Source organism: Oncorhynchus masou, chromosome 17, assembly GCF_036934945.1.
Source record: "Oncorhynchus masou masou isolate Uvic2021 chromosome 17, UVic_Omas_1.1, whole genome shotgun sequence".
Classification (NCBI taxonomy): Eukaryota; Metazoa; Chordata; class Actinopteri; order Salmoniformes; family Salmonidae; genus Oncorhynchus; species Oncorhynchus masou.
The window spans coordinates 3066432-3088266 of record NC_088228.1 but is presented as its reverse complement, the minus strand read 5'-3'; the positions used below and the strand labels follow the sequence as shown (position 1 = coordinate 3088266).

Here is a 21835-nt window from a genome sequence, read left to right as displayed (position 1 = left end):
CCTTACCGTATGCCTCACCTCCCTACCTTACCGTGCCTCTAGCCTACCTTACCGTACCCCTCCCCCCTAGCCTTACCGTACGCCTCCCCTCCCCTACCTTACCGTACGCCTCCCCTCCCTAGCCTACCTTACCGTACGCCTCCCCTACCTTACCTATGCCTACCTTACCGTATGCTCCCCTCCTACCTAGCCTACCTTACCCGCCTCCTCGCCTACCTACCGTAGCCTACCTTACCGTACGCCTCCTCGTACGCCTACCTGCCTCCCCCCTAGCCTACCTTACCGTACCTCCTCTAGCCTACCTGACCGTACGCCTCACCTCCTCTACCTAGCCTACCTACCGTACGAGCCTACCTTACCGTACGTCTCCCTCTATACCTCACCCTCCTACCTAGCCTACCTGACCGTATGCCTCCTCTAGCCTACCTTCCCTCCTCTAGCCTACCTACCGTATGTCCTTACCTATCCGTATGTCTAGCCTTACCGTACGTCTTTGCTCAGGGGATGGAGAAGCCTCAGCCGTCTACCTGGCGTCCATCGTTGACTCTCTGAAGCTGGAGCCTCCTCTAGACCGTACCGTCCAGCCGTACGCCTCCTCCAGACGGAGAGGGCCAACCCTTACTACGAGTTCCTGCACATCCGCAAGAAGATCGAGGAGAACCGCAAAGTGCTGCTGAGCGTCATCCCCCAGCCGCCGCAGTATTACGACGAATACGTGACGTTTACAGGATCGTACCTGCTCGACGGGAACCCCTTCGGCAAACTCTGTATTCCAACTGTGAGTCTGGAGTTTGATCATTAAAGGGTTCGGTACTCCTTGACCGAAAATCTCTATTGACACTTAAGAGAGCATCTACACTCCTGTGTTTTATTATTTTATCTCCTCTGTCCTCTCTTGGATCGGATCTGTCCTCTCTTGGATCGGATCTGTCCTCTCTTGGATCGGATCTGTCCTCTCTTGGATCGGATCTGTCCTCTCTTTGATCGGATCTGTCCTCTCTTTGATCGGATCTGTCCTCTCTTTGATCGGATCTGTCCTCTCTTTGATCGGATCTGTCCTCTCTTGGATCGGATCTGTCCTCTTGGATCGGATCTGTCCTCTCTTGGATCTCCTCTCTTTTCCCATTGAATGTTTCTTTATCGCTAATGTCCTCCACTCAAGACACTCATGCATTAAAGGGTCTTATTAAACAATCTTCAAATGTTTCATGATGTTGAACTGTTTGTAATGTTTATATTAATTTGTCTCTTAACAGATAACTCCCCTCCGTCTCTACCGGACCAACTGAAGGAGATGTTTAAACAACAGGAAGTTGTTCGTATGAAGCTACGCTTGCAACACAGCATTGAACGGGTATGTGGAGTGAATTTAAACTCTGTCCTATTTAATTTTCCTTTTTATAGCTTGATTGTACTTATTTAGGAACTGTTATTTACGCTGAAATACTGTTTGACGTTACAAATACAAGTAGGAGACGCTTTCATCGGTCTCAACTATTGAACTCAACTCCACCCTTTTCATCCACTCCTTATTCTAGTCTAACTCCACCCTTTTCATCCACTCCTTATTCTAGTCTAACTCCATCCTTTTCCTCCACTCCTTATTCTAGTCTAACTCCATCCTTTTCCTCCACTCCTTATTCTAGTCTAACTCCATCCTTTTCCTCCACTCCTTATTCTAGTCTAACTCCACCCTTTTCCTCCACTCCTTATTCTAGTCTAACTCCACCCTTTTCCTCCACTCCTTATTCTAGTCTAACTCAACTCCACCCCCTTTTCCTCCACTCCACTCCTTATTCGTCTAACTCAACTCCACCCTTTTCCTCCAACTAACCAACTCCACCCTTTTCCTCCACTCCTTATTCTAGTCTAACTCAACTCCATCCTTTTCCTCCACTCCTTCTTCTCGTCTAACTCAACTCCACCCTTTTCCTCCACTCCTTATTCTCGTCCAACTCTACTCTTCTCTTCTTCTCTCTTCCAGGAAAAGTTAATTGTTTCCAACGAACAGGAAGTGTTACGAGTTCACTACCGGGCTGCCAGAACACTAGCCAATCAGACGCTCCCGTTTAGTGCGTGCACCGTGCTATTGGACGCCGAGGTGTACAACATGCCGCAGGATGCCCAGGCAAGTGGCATGATGTCACGTACTGTAGAATCAGTAAGTTTGTATCAAACCGTCACATGTATTTATAATGTATAATCAGTAAGTTGGTATCGACCAATCAATAGATCACATTTATTTAAACTAAAATCATGTAGAATTCCTAAGTTGGCATCAATCAACTAATCGAATGGATTTATAAATCCCTTTGCTGACAGCAGTTGTATTTTTAATATTTTTTGTCATGACGCAAACACTCAGTGATTTCCAGCTAACACAGTAACTAACGCTGCCCGTTCTGATCCATAATGGTTTAACAGAACCGTAACGCTGCCCGTTCTGATCCCTAATGGTTTAACAGAACCGTAACGCTGCCCGCTCTGGATCCGTAATGGTTTGATCCTGATAATGGTTTAACAGAACGCTGCCCGTGATCTGGATCCGTAATGGTTTAAACAGAACTGCACGCTGCCCGTTCTGATCCATAATGGTTTAACAGAACCGAACGCTGCCCGTTCTGATCCATAATGGTTTAACAGAACCGTAACGCTGCCCGTTCTGATCATAATGGTTTAACATCCATACGCTGCCCGCTCTGATCCATAATGGTTTAACAGAAGAACCGATCCATAATGGTTTAACAGCGCCCGTTCTGATCCATAATGGTTTTAACAGAACGCTGCCCGCCTGATCCATAATGGTTTAACAGAACCGTAACGTCTGATCCATAATTATCGATGCCCGTCTGATCCATAATGGTTTAACAGAACCGTAGGGAGATCCATAATGGTTTAACAGAACCGTCTGCCCATAATGGGGATCCATAATGGTTTAACAGAACCAACGCCCCTCTGATCCATAATGGTTTATGTCCTGGATCCATAATGGTTTTGATCCATAATGAACAGAACCGTGAGTAACGCTGCCCGCTCTGGATCCATAATGGTTTAACAGATAAACTCTGGATCCATAATGGTTTAACAGAAGCTTGGTCTCTGTTTAACAGAACGTGGCCCTTCTTGCAGCAGTAAAACTAATGTCTGGATCCATAATGGTTTAACAAATACTCAATCCATAATGGTTTAACAGAACCGGTGGATCCATAATGTTTTCGTCCTGGATCCATAATGGTTTCTGGTGCAGATCCATAATGGTTTAACAGCTACATATCGGATCCATTTGGTTTAACAGAACCGAGAGCTGATCCATAATTGGACCCTCTATTTCCGATCCATAATGGTTTAGTACTTCTCGATCCATAATGGTTTAACAGAATGTATTCATCCATTGGCAAAACGGTCTGATCCATAATGGTTTAACAGAAGGGTGATCCATAATGGTTTCGCTGCCCGTCTGATCCATAATGGTTTCTCCTTCTCTCCATAATGGTTTAACGCTGCCCGCTCTGATCCTTCTGCCCTTTCCATCTTCCATCTTGATCCATAATGGTTTAACAGAACCGACGCTGCCCGCTCTGATCCATAATGGTTTAACAGAACCGACGTGTCTTCTGATCCATAATGGTTTAACAGAACAGCTGATCCATAATGGTTTAACAGAACCAGCTCTGGATCCATAATGGTTTAACAGCTGTCCAGCGTCTCCATTGGCAGATCCATAATGGTTTAACAGAAACGCTCCAGGAGCATAATGGTTTAACAGAACCAGTCGTGTATCCATATCGATGTGTTTAGGGAAAGTGCACCTCCATCTCAAGGTAAGCTTGGTCTCTGTAAACGAGATACCCGTATGTTTTCGTCCAGTTCTGGACCCTCTATTTCCGATAGTACTTCTCGTTTTTTAAATGTATTCATTTGGCAAAACGGTCTGAATTGGGTTTTAGGGTGAAGTTCCCCCTGTAACTCTTCTCCTTCCCTCTTCCATGGAGATGAGGCAGCAGCACGAGGCAGCAGTGCTGTCCAGCCGTCTCCATTGGCAGCTGAAACTCCAGGAGCTGGAGCCAGTCGTGTACAAGTGCACCTCCATCTTCGAGATACCCTTGGTGGAGGTCAACGACGACTTCATGACCTCACGCCCATATGACCCGTGACTTTTAGGCTACACGACCCACTTGGTCTCTGGTGCAGCAAGGGTCAGGCAGAGGACTGATGAGGACCGATCATCTAGTGGCCATCTACCTCGAACAGGAATGAAGTGATGAGGCAGGGGGGGTCACATGTTAGAAGGAATGAGGTAGAGAAAAGAAAGGTCAAGCACTGAAGTTGACGGAACTTGGGGGTGCGTGGTTAGAGAGCACCGCTCTTCGAACAGGGGGTGCGTGGTTAGAGAGCACCGCTCTTGGGGGTGCGTGGTTAGAGAGCACCGCTCTTGGGGGTGCGTGGTTAGAGAGCACCGCTCTTGGGGGTGCGTGGTTAGAGAGCACCGCTCTTGGGGGTGCGTGGTTAGAGAGCACCGCTCTTGGGGGTGCGTGGTTAGAGAGCACCGCTCTTGGGGGTGCGTGGTTAGAGAGCACCGCTCTTGGGGGTGCGTGGTTAGAGAGCACCGCTCTTGGGGGGGGCGCGTGGTTAGAGAGCACCGCTCTTGGGGGGCGCGTGGGTTAGAGAGCACCGCTCTTGGGGGGCGCGTGGTTAGAGAGCACCGCTCTTGGGGTAGCGCGTGGTTAGAGAGCACCGCTCTTGGGGTAGCGTGGTTAGAGAGCACCGCTCTTAGGGGGGCGCGTGGTTAGAGAGCACCGCTCTTGGGGGGCGCGTGGTTAGAGAGCACCGCTCTTGGGGGGCGCGTGGTTAGAGAGCACCGCTCTTGGGGGGCGCGTGGTTAGAGAGCACCGCTCTTGGGGGGCGCGTGGTTAGAGAGCACCGCTCTTGGGGGGCGCGTGGTTAGAGAGCACCGCTCTTTGGGGGGCGCGTGGTTAGAGAGCACTGCTCTTAGGGGGGGGCGCGTGGTTAGAGAGCACCGCTCTTGGAGGGGGGTGGGGGGCGTGGTTAGAGAGCACCGCTCTTGGAGGGGGTGCGTGGTTAGAGAGCACCGCTCTTGGGGGGGTGCGTGGTTAGAGAGCACCGCTCTTAGGGGGGGGGTGCGTGGTTAGAGAGCACCGCTCTTGGGGGTGCGTGGTTAGAGAGCACCGCTCTTAGGGGGGTGCGTGGTTAGAGAGCACCGCACTCAGGGGGGGGTGCGTGGTTAGAGAGCACCGCTCTCAGGGGGGGGTGCGTGGTTAGAGAGCACCGCTCTTAGGGGGGGGGGGGTGCGTGGTTAGAGAGCACCTCTCTTGAGGGGGGGTGCGTGGTTAGAGAGCACCGCCCTGTGGAGGCTACTATCTCTGTGCCCGCTGCACCTTCCTACCAGGCGGGATTACGAAAAAAAGAATACAATTCTACTTTTGTTTTTAAGTGCGTTTTGTTCAATACATAATGTACAGACTTGTGCTCTTAATTATTTTTTTTTAACTTATTTTCTACGTGAAGATTGTGCATTTTGTAAATAACCCATGTAATTATGGTTTTAAACTTGTACAGGGAAAAAATAAGTAATCAATATTTTAATCATAAAAGGTTATTTTGTTTTTTGTCTGGACCAAAGTTGGTTTTTATATTGAGTCGGTGTCAAGTTCCTTGTTGTTATTGTTAAAGTCGATGTTATTGGCTTAACTCTTGAAGCATGTGTTGGTTCGGATTTGGTTCCGTTTGGTTCCGTTGTTTCTTCCATTTCCCCTCTGGACTGGAGTTGAATCCAGGCATCACAACGAGGTGTTAATTCTAATGGAGTTGAATCCAGGCACCACAACGAGGTGTTAATTCTAATGGAGTTGGATCCAGGCACCACAACGAGGTGTTAATTCTAATGGAGTTGGATCCAGGCACCACAACGAGGTGTTAATTCTAATGGAGTTGTGATTTTTGGATGCTGCTGTTGTCGTTGCAAGCTGGTAGCTGTTACCCCCCCAGAAGAAGCTGTGCCGTTAAAAGTTCAGTTAAACCTTAAAAAAATAAATAATTTGTCGTCATTCGCTCCCCTTCGTTTGCAACAAAAGGGTGCATCTGAAATGGCACCCTATTCCCTATATAGTACACTACTTTTCATCAGGAACCTATACTGGCTCTAGTGAAAAGTAGTGCACTATATAGGGAATAGGGTGCCGTTTGGGATACCGGAACACTCCGTGTACAGCCTCTCTATCCCGTGTGTGTGTGTGTGTGTGTGGGGTCCGGTGGTTGTGTCATTAAAAAATACAACGTTTGTTGTGGCTTCTATTAGGAGAAGAAAATACCTATCCTTTTCCAGTTTTAATGTGAGAATTTAATGCAACAAAACCTATTTTTTCAAACGTCATTTTAAACAGAAGTTCTAAAAAAAGATATGTCTATTTTAATATTTACTTGTTACATGACATGTACATATTTGTAATATATATATATATATATAATTGAATAAATTTTATTGGTTGTGAATTCAAATCTTGTCTTGGTAGTTTTGTTTTCATCAACTTTTTTTGTGTCAAACTGTTATTATTGTGCTTTTATTTGCCTGACGACTACTGCTGAATTGTATTATTTATTAATTATCAATCATGCCAATAACCAATCAATAAACGTGTATGAGGCTAGCGTTTCACGTGTACTTGGGGGGGGGGGGGAAATTAGGATTTTGCAAAGTGATGGTAGAATCTTCTTTGGTAGAATCTGTTGGTGGCATAACTGTATCTTTCCAGTAGGTGGCGACGTACACGTCCCAGTAATGATGTCCCTAAATCAATGCTGTTAAATTGTTCAACCAGACGTTTTTAAGCTCCTGAATGGATCTGTCACTTACTGAGTTGTGTTGATTTGGCTAACTGACATCTCCCTCTACAACAGCAAAATAAGATGTGTATATTACCTTGTGGGGGGAGCACATCAGCGGCGCATCTCTCAGTGGGGGATGCCTATACACTGCTACTTGATGGCTTCCCAGTTGCCCTTTCACCCCTAACGTGTACAGAATACCCCCTGTTCGCGGGTTCTCTTGAAGAGCCAACAGACGCCGCCACACTGATTTCATCTCACCTGCCTACCCGCCTGTCCAACCAATTGGAGAGCGAGGGCTTCAGTGCCCAAAAGACTGTTCTAGTATGGGCAGCGCCATTTTTGAAGTAGGTACCAGGGTGGGACTTCCTGTGGGTTAAGGAAGGATCACATAATTCCATCCAGGTCATCAGGAGGGATCAGCCAATGAATTATCCTTTTGAGTAAAAACTTTCCATAACTGCAGGTGGCAGTAAATCACCATCCTGGTCTTTATACCTGTTGTTCAGACACCATCCTGGTCTTTATACCTGTTCAGACAACAGCCTCCAGGGGGCAGTAAATCACCATCCTGGTCTTTATACCTGTTCAGACAACAGCCTCCAGGGGGCAGTAAATCACCATCCTGGTCTTTATACCTGTTCAGACAACAGCCTCCAGGGGGCAGTAAATCACCATCCTGGTCTTTATACCTGTTCAGACAACAGCCTCCAGGGGGCAGTAAATCACCATCCTGGTCTTTATACCTGTTCAGACAACAGCCTCCAGGGGGCAGCAAATCACCTTCCTGGTCTTTATACCTGTTCAGACAACAGCCTCCAGGGGGCAGTAAATCACCATCCTGGTCTTTATACCTGTTCAGACAACCTCCAGGGGGCAGTAAATCACCATCCTGTTCTTTATACCTGTTCAGACAACACCCTCCAGGGGGCAGCACCCTGACAGTTTGTTTACCACTCGTAGTAGAAGAAGAAGTTGGACTGCAAAATGGAGATCAATGGTGCTCCATAATACGCCCGACACCATAATACATAATACGCTGTCACCTACACCATAATACTGCCGTGCTGTCACCTACACCATAATACTGCCACGCTGTCACCTACGTGCTGTCACCTACACCATAATACTGCCACGCTGTCACCTACACCATAATACTGCCGCGCTGTCACCTACACCATAATACTGCCACGCTGTCACCTACACCATAATACTGCCGTGCTGTCACCTACACCATAATACTGCCACGCTGTCACCTACACCATAATACTGCCGTGCTGTCACCTACACCATAATACTGCCGTGCTGTCACCTACACCATGACTCAGATAAAGAGAGCTATGAAACCCTGTCTACATATGAAGAGGTCCCAATGAAGAGCAGTGGTTCTCAGTCCTGGGGACTCAGATAAAGAAAGCCTGTCTACATATGAAGAGGTCCGTCCCAATGAAGAGCAGTGGTTCTCAGTCCTGGGGACTCAGATAAAGAGAGCTGTGAAAGCCTGTCTACATATGAAGAGGTCCCAATGAAGAGCAGTGGTTCTCAGTCCTGGGGACTCAGATAAAGAGAGCTGTGAAAGCCTGTCTACAGATGAAGAGGTCCCAATGAAGAGCAGTGGCTCTCAGTCCTGGTCTTGGGGACGCAATCCACAATGACCTGGTGATGTAAAAGTCTAATAATTACATTATCTTCCATTTTCCTACACATATAGTTGAAGTCGAAAGTTTACAGAAACTAGTTTTAATGACTCCAAACTAAGTGTTTCAACCACTCCACACATTTCTTGTTAACTAACCATAGTTTTAGCAAATCGGTTAGGACATCTTCTTTGTAAGTAATTTTTGTAAGTAAAGTAATTTTTCCAATAATTGTTTACAGACAGATTATTTAACTTATAATTCACTGTATCACAATTCCAGTGGGTCAGAATTTTACATACACTAAGTTGACTGTGCCTTTAAACAGCTTGGAAAATTCCAGAAAATTATATAATGGCTTTAGAAACTTCTGACATCATTTGGGTCAATTGGAGGTCTACCTGTGGATGTATTTCAAGGCCTACTTTCGAACTCAGTGCCTCTTTGCTTGACATTATGGGAAAATCAAAAGAAATCTGCCAAGACCTCAGGAAAAAAAATGGTAGACCTCCACAAGTCTGGTTCATCCTTGGGAGCAATTTCCAAATGCCTGAAGGTACCACGTTCATCTGTACAAACAATAGTATGCAATTATAAACACATTGGGGACCACGCAGCTGTCATACCACTCAGGAAGGAGACGCGTTCTGTCTCCTAGAGATGAACGCACTTTGGTGAAAAAAGTGCAAATCAATCCCAGAACAACAGCAAAGGACCTTGTGAAGATGCTGGAGGAAACCGGTACAAAAGTATCTATATCCACAGTAAAACGAGTCCTATATCAACATAACCTGAAAGGCCACTCGGCACGGAAGAAGCCACTGCTCCAAAACTGCCATAAAAAAAACAGACTACAGTTTGCAACTGCACATTGGGACAAAGATCGTACTTTTTTGAGAAATGTCCTCTGGTCTGATGAAACAAAAATATAACTGTTTGGCCATAATGACCATCATTATGTTTGGAGGAAAATGGGGAGGCTTGCAAGCCGAAGAACACCATCCCAACCGTGAAGCACGTGGGTGGCAGCATCATGTTGTGGGGGTGCCTTGCTGCAGGAGGGACTGGTGCACTTCAAAAAATAGATGGCATCATCAGGGAGGAAAATTATGTGGATATATTGAAGCAACATCTCAAGACATCAGTCAGGAAGTTAAAGCTTGGTCACAAATCAGTCTTCCAAATGGACAATGACCCCAAGCATACAAATCAAATGTATTTTATATAGCCCTTCGTACATCAGCTGATATCTCAAAGTGCTGTACAGAAACCCAGCCTAAAACCCCAAACAGCAAGCAATGCAGGTGTAGAAGCACGGTGGCTAGGAAAAACTCCCTAGAAAGGCCAAAACCTAGGAAGAAACCTAGAGAGGAACCAGGCTATGTGGGGTGGCCAGTCCTCTTCTGGCTGTGCCGGGTGGAGATTATAACAGAACATGGCCAAGATGTTCAAATGTTCATAAATGACCAGCATGGTCCAATAATAATAAGGCAGAAAAGTTTGACTTACTTCCAAAGTTGTGGCAAAATGGTTTAAGGACAATAAAGTCAAGGTATTGGAGTGGCCATCACAAAGCCCTGACCTCAATCCTATAGAAAATATGTGGGCAGAACTGAAAAAGCATGTGTGAGTAAGGAGGCCTACAAACCTGACTCAGTTACACCAGCTCTGTCAGGAGGAATGGGCCAAAATTCTAGCAAATTATTGTAGGAAGTTTGTGGAAGGCTACCCGAAACGTCTGACCTAAGTTAAACAATTATAAGGCAATGCTACCAAATACAAATTGAGTGTATGTAAACTTCTGACCCACTGGGAATGTGATGAAAGAAATAAAAGCTGAAATAAATAATTCTCTCTCCTATTATTCTGACATTTCACATTCTTAAAATAAAGTGGTGATCCTAACTGACCTAAGACAGAGGAATTGTTACTAGGATTAAATGTCAGGAATTAAACTGAGTTTAAATGTATTTGGCTAAGGTGTGTGTAAACTTCCGACTTCAACTGTACCCAGAGATTCCTTCAAAATGATTGCCTACAGTTGCCGTGGCACTGAAAGATTGGGTGACCAGGGCCATCTGGGACTGCCTCCTGGGGGAATTCAGGCGTGTGAAGGCTACCTGTGTCCTGTATAACTTCCTGAGGATGGACAAGAGGGGATCTGCAGCTCATCGCTGTTTCAAGGATGGGGTCCAACAACGCAGCATGGGAGATCTTCTTCAAAGAGGTTCAGAGAGCTGTTCCCTTGCAACACTGTAGACTACAGTCATGGCCAAAAGTTTTGAAAAGAACACATATACATTTTCACAAAGTCTGCTGCCTCAGTTTGTATGATGGCAATTTGCATATATTCCAGAATGTTATGAAGAGTGATCAGATGAGTTGCAATTAATTGCAAAGTCCCTCTTTGCCATGCAAATGAACTGAATCCCCCAAAAACATTTCCACTGCATTTCAGCCCTGCCACAAAAGGACCAGCTGACATGTCAGTGATTCTCTTGTTAACACATGTGAGTGTTGATGAGGACAAGGCTGGAGATCACTCTGTCATGCTGATTGAGTTTAAATAACAGACTGGAAGCTTTAAAAGGAGGGTGGTGCTTAGAATCATTGTTCTTCCTCTGTCAACCATGGTTACCTGCAAGGAAACACGTGCTGTCATTGCACACAAAGGGCTTCACAGGATAATGCTGCCAGTAAGATTGCATATAAATCAACCATTTATTGGATCATCAAGAACTTCAAGAAGAGCGGTTCAATTGTTGTGAAGAAGGCTTCAGGGCACCCAAGAAAGTCCAGCAAGCGTCAGGACCATCTCCTAAAGTTGATTCAGCTGCGGGATCGGGGCACCACCAGTACAGAGCTTGCTCAGGAATGGCTGTAGGCAGGTGTGAGTGCATCTGAACTAGATGTTGACCGATTATGATTTTTCAACGCCGATATCGATTATTGGAGGACCAAAAAAGACGATACAGATTAAACGGCAGATTTTTAAAAAATATTAAAAAAAAATATTTATTTGTAATAAATATTGTTGCAATTACAACAATACTGAATGAACACCTATTTGTAAGAAAACTAACATTTTAAGTTCCTTGCTCAGAACATGAGAACATATGAAAGCTGGTGGTTCTGTTTAAAATGAGTCTTCAATATTCCCATTTCCTCCTCGCTCCTCCCTGGGCTCGAACCAGGAACACAATGACAACAGCCACCCTCAAGCAGCGTTACCCATGCAGAGCAAGGGGAACAACTACTCCAAGTCTCAGAGCGAGAGACGTTTGAAAAGCTATTAGCGCGCGCTAACTAGCTAGCCATTTCACTTCGGTTACACCAGCCTCATCTCGGGAGTTGATAGGCTTGAAGTCATAAACAGCGCAATGCTTGACGCACAACGACGAGCTGCTGGCAAAACGCAACAAAGTGATGTTTGAATGAATGTTTACGCGCCTGCTTCTGCCTACCACCGCTCAGTCAGTTACTTGTATGCTTAGTCAGATTATATGCAACGCAGGACACGCTAGATAATATCTAGTAATATCATCAACCATGTGTAGTTAACTAGTGATTATGATTGATTGTTTTTTATAAGATAAGTTTAATGCTAGCTAGCAACTTACCTTGGCTTGCTGCATTCGCGTAACAGGCAGTCTCCTTGTGGAGTGCAACGAGAGAGAGGCAGGTCGTTATTGCTTTGGGCTAGTTAACTGTACGGTTGCAATATTGGATCCCCCGAGTGGACAAGGTTCAAATCTGTCATTCTGCCCCTGAATGAGGCAGTTAACCTACTGTTCCTAGGCAGTCATTGAATAAGAATGAAATAATGTGTTCTTAACTGACTTGCATAGTTAAATAAAGATTTCCAATTGTTATGAACACTTGAAATTAATTAATTAATCGGTCATTCCGATTAATCGATCGACCTCTAATCTGCACGCACAGTGAGGCGAAGACTTCTGGAGGATGGCCTGGTGTCTAGAAGGGCAGCAAAAAAGTCACTTCTCTCCAGGAAAAACATCAGGGACAGACTGATATTCTGCAAAAGTTACAGGGATTGGACTGCTGAGGACTGGGGTAAAATAATTTTCTCTGATAAATCCCCTTTCCGATTGTTTGGGACATCCAGAAAAAAGCTTGTCTGGAGAAGACAAGGTGAGCGATACCATCAGTCCTGTGTCATGCCAAAAGTAAAGCATCCTTAGACCATTCATGTGTGGGGTTGCTTCTCAGCCAAGGGAGTGGGCTCACTCACAATTTTGCCTAAGAACACAGCCATGAATAAAGAATTGTACCAACACATCCTCCGAGAGCAACATCTCCCAACCATCCAGGAACAGTTTGATAAACGAACAATGCCTTTTCCAGCATGATGGATCACCTTTCCATGAGGCAAATGTCATAACTAAGTGGCTCGGGGAACAAAACATCGATATTTTGGGTCCATGGCCAGGAAACTCCCCAGACTTTAATCCAATTGAGAACTTGTGGTCAATCCTCAAGAAGCTGGTGGACAAACTATTACCCACAAATTCTGACAAACTCAGTGGGCTGCCATCAGTCAGGATGTGGCCCAAAAGTTAATTGACAGCATGCCAGGGCGGATTGCAGAGGTCTTGAAAAAGAAGGGTCAACACTGCAAATATTGATTCTTTGCATTAATTTCATGTAATTGTCAATAAAAGCCTTTGAGACTTATGAAAATGCTTGTAATTATACTTCAGTATTCCACAGTAACATCTGACAAATATATCTAAAGACACTGAAGCAGCAAACTTTGTGGAAATTAATATTTGTATCATTCTCAAAACATTTGGCCACAACTGTACGCTGTGCATAACCAAATGCTATTTTAAGAGCCTTCCACATTGCAATGAGAGTTTTCTTCCATTTACTTAGCTGTGTCAACTGCAGTTATTCAATTCACAGTTTCTCTCCCTTTGATTTCTACTTCTCAGGTGAGGGTGCTGTGTAGGTAAGGGTGTGATGTCTGTACAAAAAACAAAACGGGCTATTTTAAGTCACCCATATTGCAAACATTTAGAACAATTAGACACATTATAACCCACACCTACAAACTCGTATCAATCAGATTGATGGATTGTGTTGTGCAGTAAGCAGGTTCAGGTGTATAACTGTGGCTCCTTCCACCTTCAAAGAATAGGCAAGAGGGCCAACCAGGGAGAATAGTGAGACACTTCATTATTTATATTTAAATAACTACGCTATATTGTTTGTCCTCATGGCTGCATGTTTTTCAGCATAAATTACACACTTAGTATGGACACCAGGGGAGGCCACACGCACAGATTCCTGTTGAACATTGTGTCTCTACCTTATTTTCTCAATAACAGTCTCTCCTTCACCTCATCCCTCTCTCCCCCTTCTCCCTAAATCCTCTAGGTTATATCAGCTGTGTTGGTGAACCCGCATCTGAACTGGCTACATAGAGGGCACAGCATGATCAGAGGTGAGAGGTCACTTGGTCGGGTCAACAGGAAGTATTATGAAAGAGATGCAGTAGTCCCAGAGTTAATGATCCCAGGGTCAGTTTATATTATACAGGAAGTATTATTAAAGAGATGTAGTAGTCCCAGAGTTAATGATCCAGGGTCAGTTTATATTATACAGGAAGTATTATTAAAGAGATGTAGTAGTCCCAGACTTAATGATCCAGGGTCAGTTTATATTATACAGGAAGTATTATTAAAGAGATGCTTTACATTGAAATACAGACAGAGATGTAGTAGTCCCAGAGTTAATGATCCAGGGTCAGTTTATATTATACAGGAAGTATTATTAAAGAGATGTAGTAGTCCCAGAGTTAATGATCCCAGGTCAGTTTATATTATACAGGAAGTATTACTAAAGAGATGTAGTAGTCCCAGAGTTAATGATCCAGGGTCAGTTTTGCATTTCACCTCCTGATGATTATGATGACTGGCCGTGTTAGAATAAAACAAGGCTTAATCATGTTCTCTCTCTCTCTCCATCCATCTGTCTCTCGTCTGCAGGTATGTTTTGATGTGGGAGAGGATGCCAGTCCACGTCATCGCCACCTCATCCGCTCTTAAGATATCCTTCAGGCCGACTGGGAGCCCAAGGCTAGTTAGGAGACACCACTAGAGACTCTATTAGGGTAGCACTGTGATTCATTAATCATATGCTGCCTTCCCTGCTCCTTTGTTCTTACCTCTTTCTTCCTATGTTTTTATAATGAGATGTGCATTGAAGTACAGATTTAACTTGGATTATAAATATTATATAAATACATGTAATTATGTAACACCTGGAATTATAACACCTGGGATAATGAACTTCTTTCAATAAAGCGTTTCACATTATCTACTGGTTGAAATTAAGTCTCATTTGACGAAATACTACACCTATCCTTATCATAATTATAATGTATTTATAACACCTGGATAATGAACGTCTTTCAATAAAAGCATTTCTCTGGTTGAAATGAAGTATCTCATTGTAAATACTATCCTGTGTCCTCAGATTAATGCAGATGAAGGGAGTTAGATATGTATAGGTTTTGTTTTTTTCTGTATATATCAATTACAAATCGGTCTTTACTTTAAATCATGTTTCTAGTCTATAGCATAGTTACAATGTGTAACCATTGATGTCCCAGGAGCAGGAGTGGTAAACACTGTTGAAGTATATAATTGTAATACATACATGCAGACACAGCATCATTCAGAGACTGGAGGTTGATACTCCTGGTATTGGATATGACTGAAGAATAATCTCAGACATTCATACCTGAACTGCACCTTTATTTGCCAAGGAAGAGTTACATGATCAGTGAATATATTCAATGTACAGGCTGCAATGTGGGGATCTCATGCATGGTAATAACTACAGTACATGATCAGTGAATATATTAAATGTACAGGCTACAATGTGGGGATCTCATGCGTGGTGATAACTACAGTACATGATCAGTGAATATATTAAATGTACAGGCTGCAATGTGGGGATCTCATGCATGGTAATAACTACAGTACATGATCAGTGAATATATTAAATGTACAGGCTACAATGTGGGGGATCTCATGCTTGGTAATAACTATATGACTTTGCATCCTTGACACAACATGATATTATATTCTACTGCATGGCAAATATCAGCAAGACAAGCTTACAAATTTGTACATTCAGCTAGCCAGCTAGCTTGCTAAATATGGATTTTTTTTTGTGAATTAACTTGACAAATGACAAAATATGACAAAAACAAAATGCATTAGCGCCGCCCAACGGCCCCCCCACCCGCTCTGCTTCTCTGCGCTTTCCTGGTCACCGGGCAACAGCTGCATTTTGGAGCTGCATTACTCAAGAAAGCAAAAAAAGAGACCGTGTTTGTATGCGGCTTTATTAACTCAATTCTTTATTATTTTTACATTGTTTGCAAACTGATATGTTACATTTATTAATGCCGCAATAACATGCAAAACAGGCCTATATATATATATATATATGGCGATGCATCATTCAGGGCAAGTGGGGCATATATATTTAGCTAAACAGGAGCCCCACTTGCCCTGAATGATGCATCGCCAGATTAAAGACAACCGATCCTGTAGCGGTTAAAGACCAACTGTTATAAACAATGGTAACACTGCCATGTAGATCAGAGACTTGCTATCGGTTAACCCACATTAGTGTCCGACTTTCGGCTGTTGCAGATCCACCCATCCCCGAGTTGCTTTTCGACTTACACGGAACCCAAACCGGCTGCGCCATCGTGCGCTAATTTATTTTGTCCCCCTACACCAACCACGATCATGACACGCATGTTAAAATATCAAAATGAACTCTGAACCAATGTCATTAATTTGGGGACAGGTCGAAAAGCATTAAACATGTATGGCAATTTAGCTAGCTAGCTTGCACTTGCTAGCTAACATTAATTTGTCCTATTTAGCTAGCTTGCGGTTGCTAGCTAATTTGTCCTGGGATATAAACATTGAGTTGTTATTTTACCTGAAATGCACAAGGTCCTCTACTCAGACAATTCATCCACACATAAAACGGCCAACCAAATCGTTTCTAGTCTCTCCTCCTTCCAGGCTTTTTCATCTTTGAATTTATATGGTGATCCATCTAAACTTTCCTTGTATTACCACAACCACCTGCAAAACAGTTGCTCTTACAATCACCCATGTTGTTATAACCAATGAGGAGATGGCACGTGGGTACCTGCTTCTATAAACCAATGAGATGATGGGAGAGGCAGGACTTTCAGCACGATCTGCGGTCAGAAATAGGACTGATTTCTATTTTAGCCCTTGGCAACGCAGAAGCTCGTTGGCGCGCGCACAATAATTGAATAACATGGAGTTCTAAATGTATTTTGCGACGCTTGCGCACGCGACGTGTCCGGTTTGGTCAGCATGTTACCACTCAAACGCGTCCTATGTGTCCAACTAACTAACGTACCAAGCTGCTGGACTTCTCTGAATAAGAAAATGAACGGTGTGTCTTTAAGGCGCCCTACTGCCCTGTAGATGTGTGTTGCTGTGGCAGAGAAACTGACGCCCGGGACCCTGTAGTCCACGTTATTATTCCATCCTGAACCGGCGAGGAAACTGGCGGCGTTGCGTTCATAGGAGATACAGCCGTCAATCAAAAACAAACGTCCCAAACTGTTGCAACTCTGTCACGGTGAGTGTTTAAAAAAATCTCATTTTGACTCATGTGGCGTTACTTAATGAATCGGTGTTGTGCGCACGAGGAAACGGTTTAGGTGTTCTAGGTAGGCGTTTTAGCCCCAAGGAAAGCGACGTGTAAAACGACTAGTAGAAGGTATGCTAGGCTACTGTAAGTGCAGTGTCATTAACGAAATGACTATAACTTGTGGTTTTCACAATGGTCTTCTCCTCTTTCCACTGTGAAAAATGAAAGAGCAAGGCAAATTGCTACTCTAATAATCTCTCACCTCGGGCACAGTAGATCTTCTACTAACTGCCCGGGCTGCTTCAGTGTATTTGTAGTAATAGAAACGCACACAAAACAACAACAAATATCACAGCTGAGACATTTTTATTCATTACATCAAATGGGAGCCTACAATATTGTCAACATGTTGTAACCAAACAGGATTTCATAACAATACTATAATATATAACTTTTTTTTTTATCTTGACGTAATTGCCTATAAAGGTTGTCATTTTTGGTGTCTTGTCATAGAGAATGTAATTCCTCTGCATTATTCACAGCAGAAGCTGACTGTTCTGTGTGTGTATATGCAGTGGTGGAGAAAAGTACCCAGTACTTGTCATACTTGAGTAAAAGTAAAGTATCCTTAATAGAAAATGACTCCAGTAAAATACTACTTGAGTAAAAGTCAAAGTATTTGGTTTTAAATATACTTAAGAATCAAAAGTAAAAGTGTAAATCATTTCAAATATCTTATATTAAGCAATCCAGACGGCATGATTTACTCGTTTTATTTTATTAACGGAAAGCGACATGCACACTGCAACACTCAGATATCATTTACAAACTAAGCATTTGTGTTTAGTGAGTCCTCAAGATCAGAGGCAGTAGGGTTGACCAGGGATGTTCTCTGTTTAGTGAGTCCTCCAGATCAGAGGCAGTAGGGTTGACCAGGGATGTTCTCTGTTTAGTGAGTCCTCCAGATCAGAGGCAGTAGGGTTGACCAGGGATGTTCTCTGTTTAGTGAGTCCTCCAGATCAGAGGCAGTAGGGTTGACCAGGGATGTTCTCTGTTTAGTGAGTCCTCCAGATCAGAGGCAGTAGGGTTGACCAGGGATGTTCTCTGTTTAGTGAGTCTGCCAGATCAGAGACAGTAGGGAAGACCAGGGATGTTCTCTGTTTAGTGAGTCCTCCAGATCAGAGGCAGCAGGGATGACCAGGGATGTTCTCTTGATGTGTATCAATTGGACCATTTTCTTGTCAACATGTAATGAGTACATTTGGGATGTCAGGGAAAATGTATGGAGTGAAAAGTACATTATTTTCTTTAGGAATGTAGTGAAGTATCTATCAGATTTGTATCCCCACACACACACACCTCCCACTAACACTATTCTGTCTTGTGCGTTGAGTCAGGTGGACAGACACACCTTGCTGTGTGTCGAGCCGACCATCAGGATGAGGCCTGGTCAGCTGTGTGTTCTGGTCCCAGCTTCCACTACCCTCCTCTTCCTCCTGGTCCTATCAGGATCTTCTCAGACCAGCGCCTGTAACAAGGCCCTCTGCGCCTCCGACGTCAGCAAGTGCCTCATACAGGTGAGGTGTGTGTGGGTGTGTGTATGCCATATCTTGGTGATGTGTAGAAGAGGGTAATGTGAACACTTGTGATGTCATCAATCCAGCCAACTTTCTTTTTGTTGAACAGACTCAAAACCAAACACTATCTTTGCAGTGTGACTGTGTGACTGTGTGACTGTGTGACTGTGTGACTGTGTGACTGTGTCTTGTATATTTGTATCCTATTATTAGATTTTCACTTTTCCCTCCACTAGTTTGTTCATGTGGTTATCCAGTTGCATTATGTGCCTTTACAACACACAGTGGTAAGGGAAAAGTATAAAAGACTCCCCCTGGTGGCCGGACCCGGTGTTGGAAAGCCAGGAGCTGCCACATGTAAACATTCACAGTGCAGGGTGGGAAAAGAATGTGAACTTTTGGATGTAATAACTTGTTGACCCTCCTTGGGCAGCAATAACCTCAACCAAACGTTTACTGTAGTTGTGGATCAGACCTGCACAACGGTCAGGGGGAATTTTGGACCATTCCTGTTTACAAAACTGTTTCAGTTCAGCAATATTCTTGGTAAAATAATATTCTTGGTATGTCTGGTGTGAACCGCTCTCTTGAGGTCATGCCACAGCATCTCAATCGGGTTGAGGTCGGGACTCTGACTGGGCCAATCCAGAAGACATTTTCTTCTGTTCAAACCATTCTGTTGTTGATTTACTTCTGTGTTTTTGGGTTGTTGTCCTGTTGCGACACCCAACTTCTGTTGAGCTTCAATTGGCGGACAGATAGCCTTACATTCTCCTGACAAATATCTTGATGAACTTGGGAATTAATTTTTTCGTCAACGATAGCAACTGTCCAGACTCTGAGGCAGCAAAGCAGCCCCAAACCATGATGCTCCCTCCACCAGACTTTACAGTTGCAATGAGGTTTTGATGTTGGTGTGCTGGGCCTCACATAGTGTTGTATGTTCCTTCCAAACAACACAACTTTAGTTTCATCTGATGCTCCCTCCACCAGACTTGTGCTGGGCCTTTTTTTTCTCCACACATAGTGTTGTGTTGTTTGGAAGGAACAACTAGTTCCATCTGTCCACAGAATATGTTTCCAGTAGCGCTGTGGAACATCCAGGTGCTCCTTTACAAACTTCAGACATGCAGCAATGTTTTTTTTGGACAGCAGTGGCTTCTTCCGTGGTGTCCTCCCATAAACACCATTCTTGTTTCATGTTCTACATTTCAAATCAAATCAAATTTTATTTGTCACATACACATGGTTAGCAGATGTTAATGCGAGTGTAGCGAAATGCTTGTGCTTCCAGTTCCGACAATGCAGTAATAACCAACAAGTAATCTAACAATTCCAAAACCAATTTCTTATACACAGTGTAAGGGGATAAAGAATATGTACATAAAGATATGGATGAGTGATGGTGCAGAGCAGCATAGGCAAGATACAGTAGATGGTATCGAGTACAGTATATACATATGAGATGAGTATGTAAACAAAGTGGCATAGTTAGTGGCTAGTGATACATGTATTACATAAGGATGCAGTCGATGATATAGAGTACAGTATATACGTATGCAAATGAGATGAATAATGTAGGGTATGTAAACATTATATTAGGTAGCATTGTTTAAAGTGGCTAGTGATATATTTTACATCCTTTCCCATAAATTCCCATTATTGAAGTGGCTGGAGTTGAGTCAGTGTGTTGGCAGCAGCCACTCAATGTTAGTGGTTGCTGTTTAACAGTCTGATGGCCTTGAGATAGAAGCTGTTTTTCAGTCTCTCGGTCCCAGCTTTGATGCACCTGTACTGACCTCGCCTTCTGGATGATAGCGGGGTGAACAGGCAGTGGCTCGGGTGGTCGTTGTCCTTGATGATCTTTATGGCCTTCCTGTAACATCGGGTGGTGTAGGTGTCCTGGAGGGCAGGTAGTTTGCCCCCGGTGATGCGTTGTGCAGACCTCACTACCCTCTGGAGAGCCTTACGGTTGTGGGCGGAGCAGTTGCCGTACCAGGCGGTGATACAGCCCGCCAGGATGCTCTCGATTGTGCATCTGTAGAAGTTTGTGAGTGCTTTTGGTGACAAGCCGAATTTCTTCAGCCTCCTGAGGTTGAAGAGGCGCTGCTGCGCCTTCTTCACGATGCTGTCTGTGTGAGTGGACCAATTCAGTTTGTCTGTGATGTGTATGCCGAGGAACTTAAAACTTGCTACCCTCTCCACTACTGTTCCATCAATGTGGATAGGGGGGTGTTCCCTCTGCTGTTTCCTGAAGTCCACAATCATCTCCTTAGTTTTGTTGACTTTGAGTGTGAGGTTATTTTCCTGACACCACACTCCGAGGGCCCTCACCTCCTCCCTGTAGGCAGTCTCGTCGTTGTTGGTAATCAAGCCTACCACTGTTGTCGTCCGCAAACTTGATGATTGAGTTGGAGGCGTGCGTTGCCGCGCAGTCGTGGGTGAACAGGGAGTACAGGAGAGGGCTCAAGAGATGTTAGCATGTTCCAGAGATTTCTGTAAGTCTTTAGTTGACACTCTAGGATTCTTCTGAACCTCATTGAACATTCTGCGCTGTGATCTTACAGTCATCTTTGCAGAACGGCCACTCCTAGGGAGAGTAGCAACCGTGCTGAAATTTCTCCATTTATAGACAATTTGCCTTACCGTGGACTGACTTTTAGAGATCCTTTTGTAACCCTTTCCAGCTTTATGTCGGGCAACAACTTTTAATCAATAATTTGTGTGTTCTTAGTTTAAGCAGACTGTGTTTGTCTATTGTTGTGACTTAGATGATGATCATATTTCTGCAGAAATCCAGGTCATTCCTGAGGGTTCACATACCTTTTCCTGCCACTGTAGGTCTATACATTATTCTGTACCATTAAAAACAACAGCTATTCACTCTTAGAAAATAAACTGCCTTCTATAATCTAAAAGGGTTCTTCGACTTTCCCCATAGGAGAACCATTTTAAAGAACCCTTTTTGGTTCCAGGTAGAACCCTTTTTGGTTCCAGGTAGAACCCTTTCCACATTGTGTTCTACATTTACAATATAGCTGGGTTCTACAGCTACAATCTGTAGCTGCAGTTCTTTGAACTACTACAGGCAGAAAC

General features: G+C 44.0%; 2 protein-coding genes across 2 annotated transcripts in view; both read left to right on the top strand.

Moving 5' to 3' along the window:
• The window catches only part of LOC135558328 (ankyrin repeat domain-containing protein 12-like), a 47848-nt gene extending 47288 nt beyond the window's left edge, over positions 1-560 (top strand). The window contains 1 exon segment of the mRNA XM_064992067.1: positions 502-560. Within this exon segment, the coding sequence (XP_064848139.1) occupies positions 502-552 (51 nt within the window). The 3' untranslated portion in view covers positions 553-560.
• A 16227-nt stretch (positions 561-16787) lies between these two features.
• Positions 16788-21835, top strand: part of LOC135558326 (twisted gastrulation protein homolog 1-A-like) — a 35732-nt gene continuing 30684 nt past the window's right edge. Inside the window, exons 1-2 of the mRNA XM_064992066.1 lie at positions 16788-17150; positions 18560-18739. Of these exons, the coding sequence (XP_064848138.1) occupies positions 18602-18739 (138 nt within the window). The 5' untranslated portion in view covers positions 16788-17150; positions 18560-18601. The remainder of the gene's footprint in view (positions 17151-18559; positions 18740-21835) is intronic.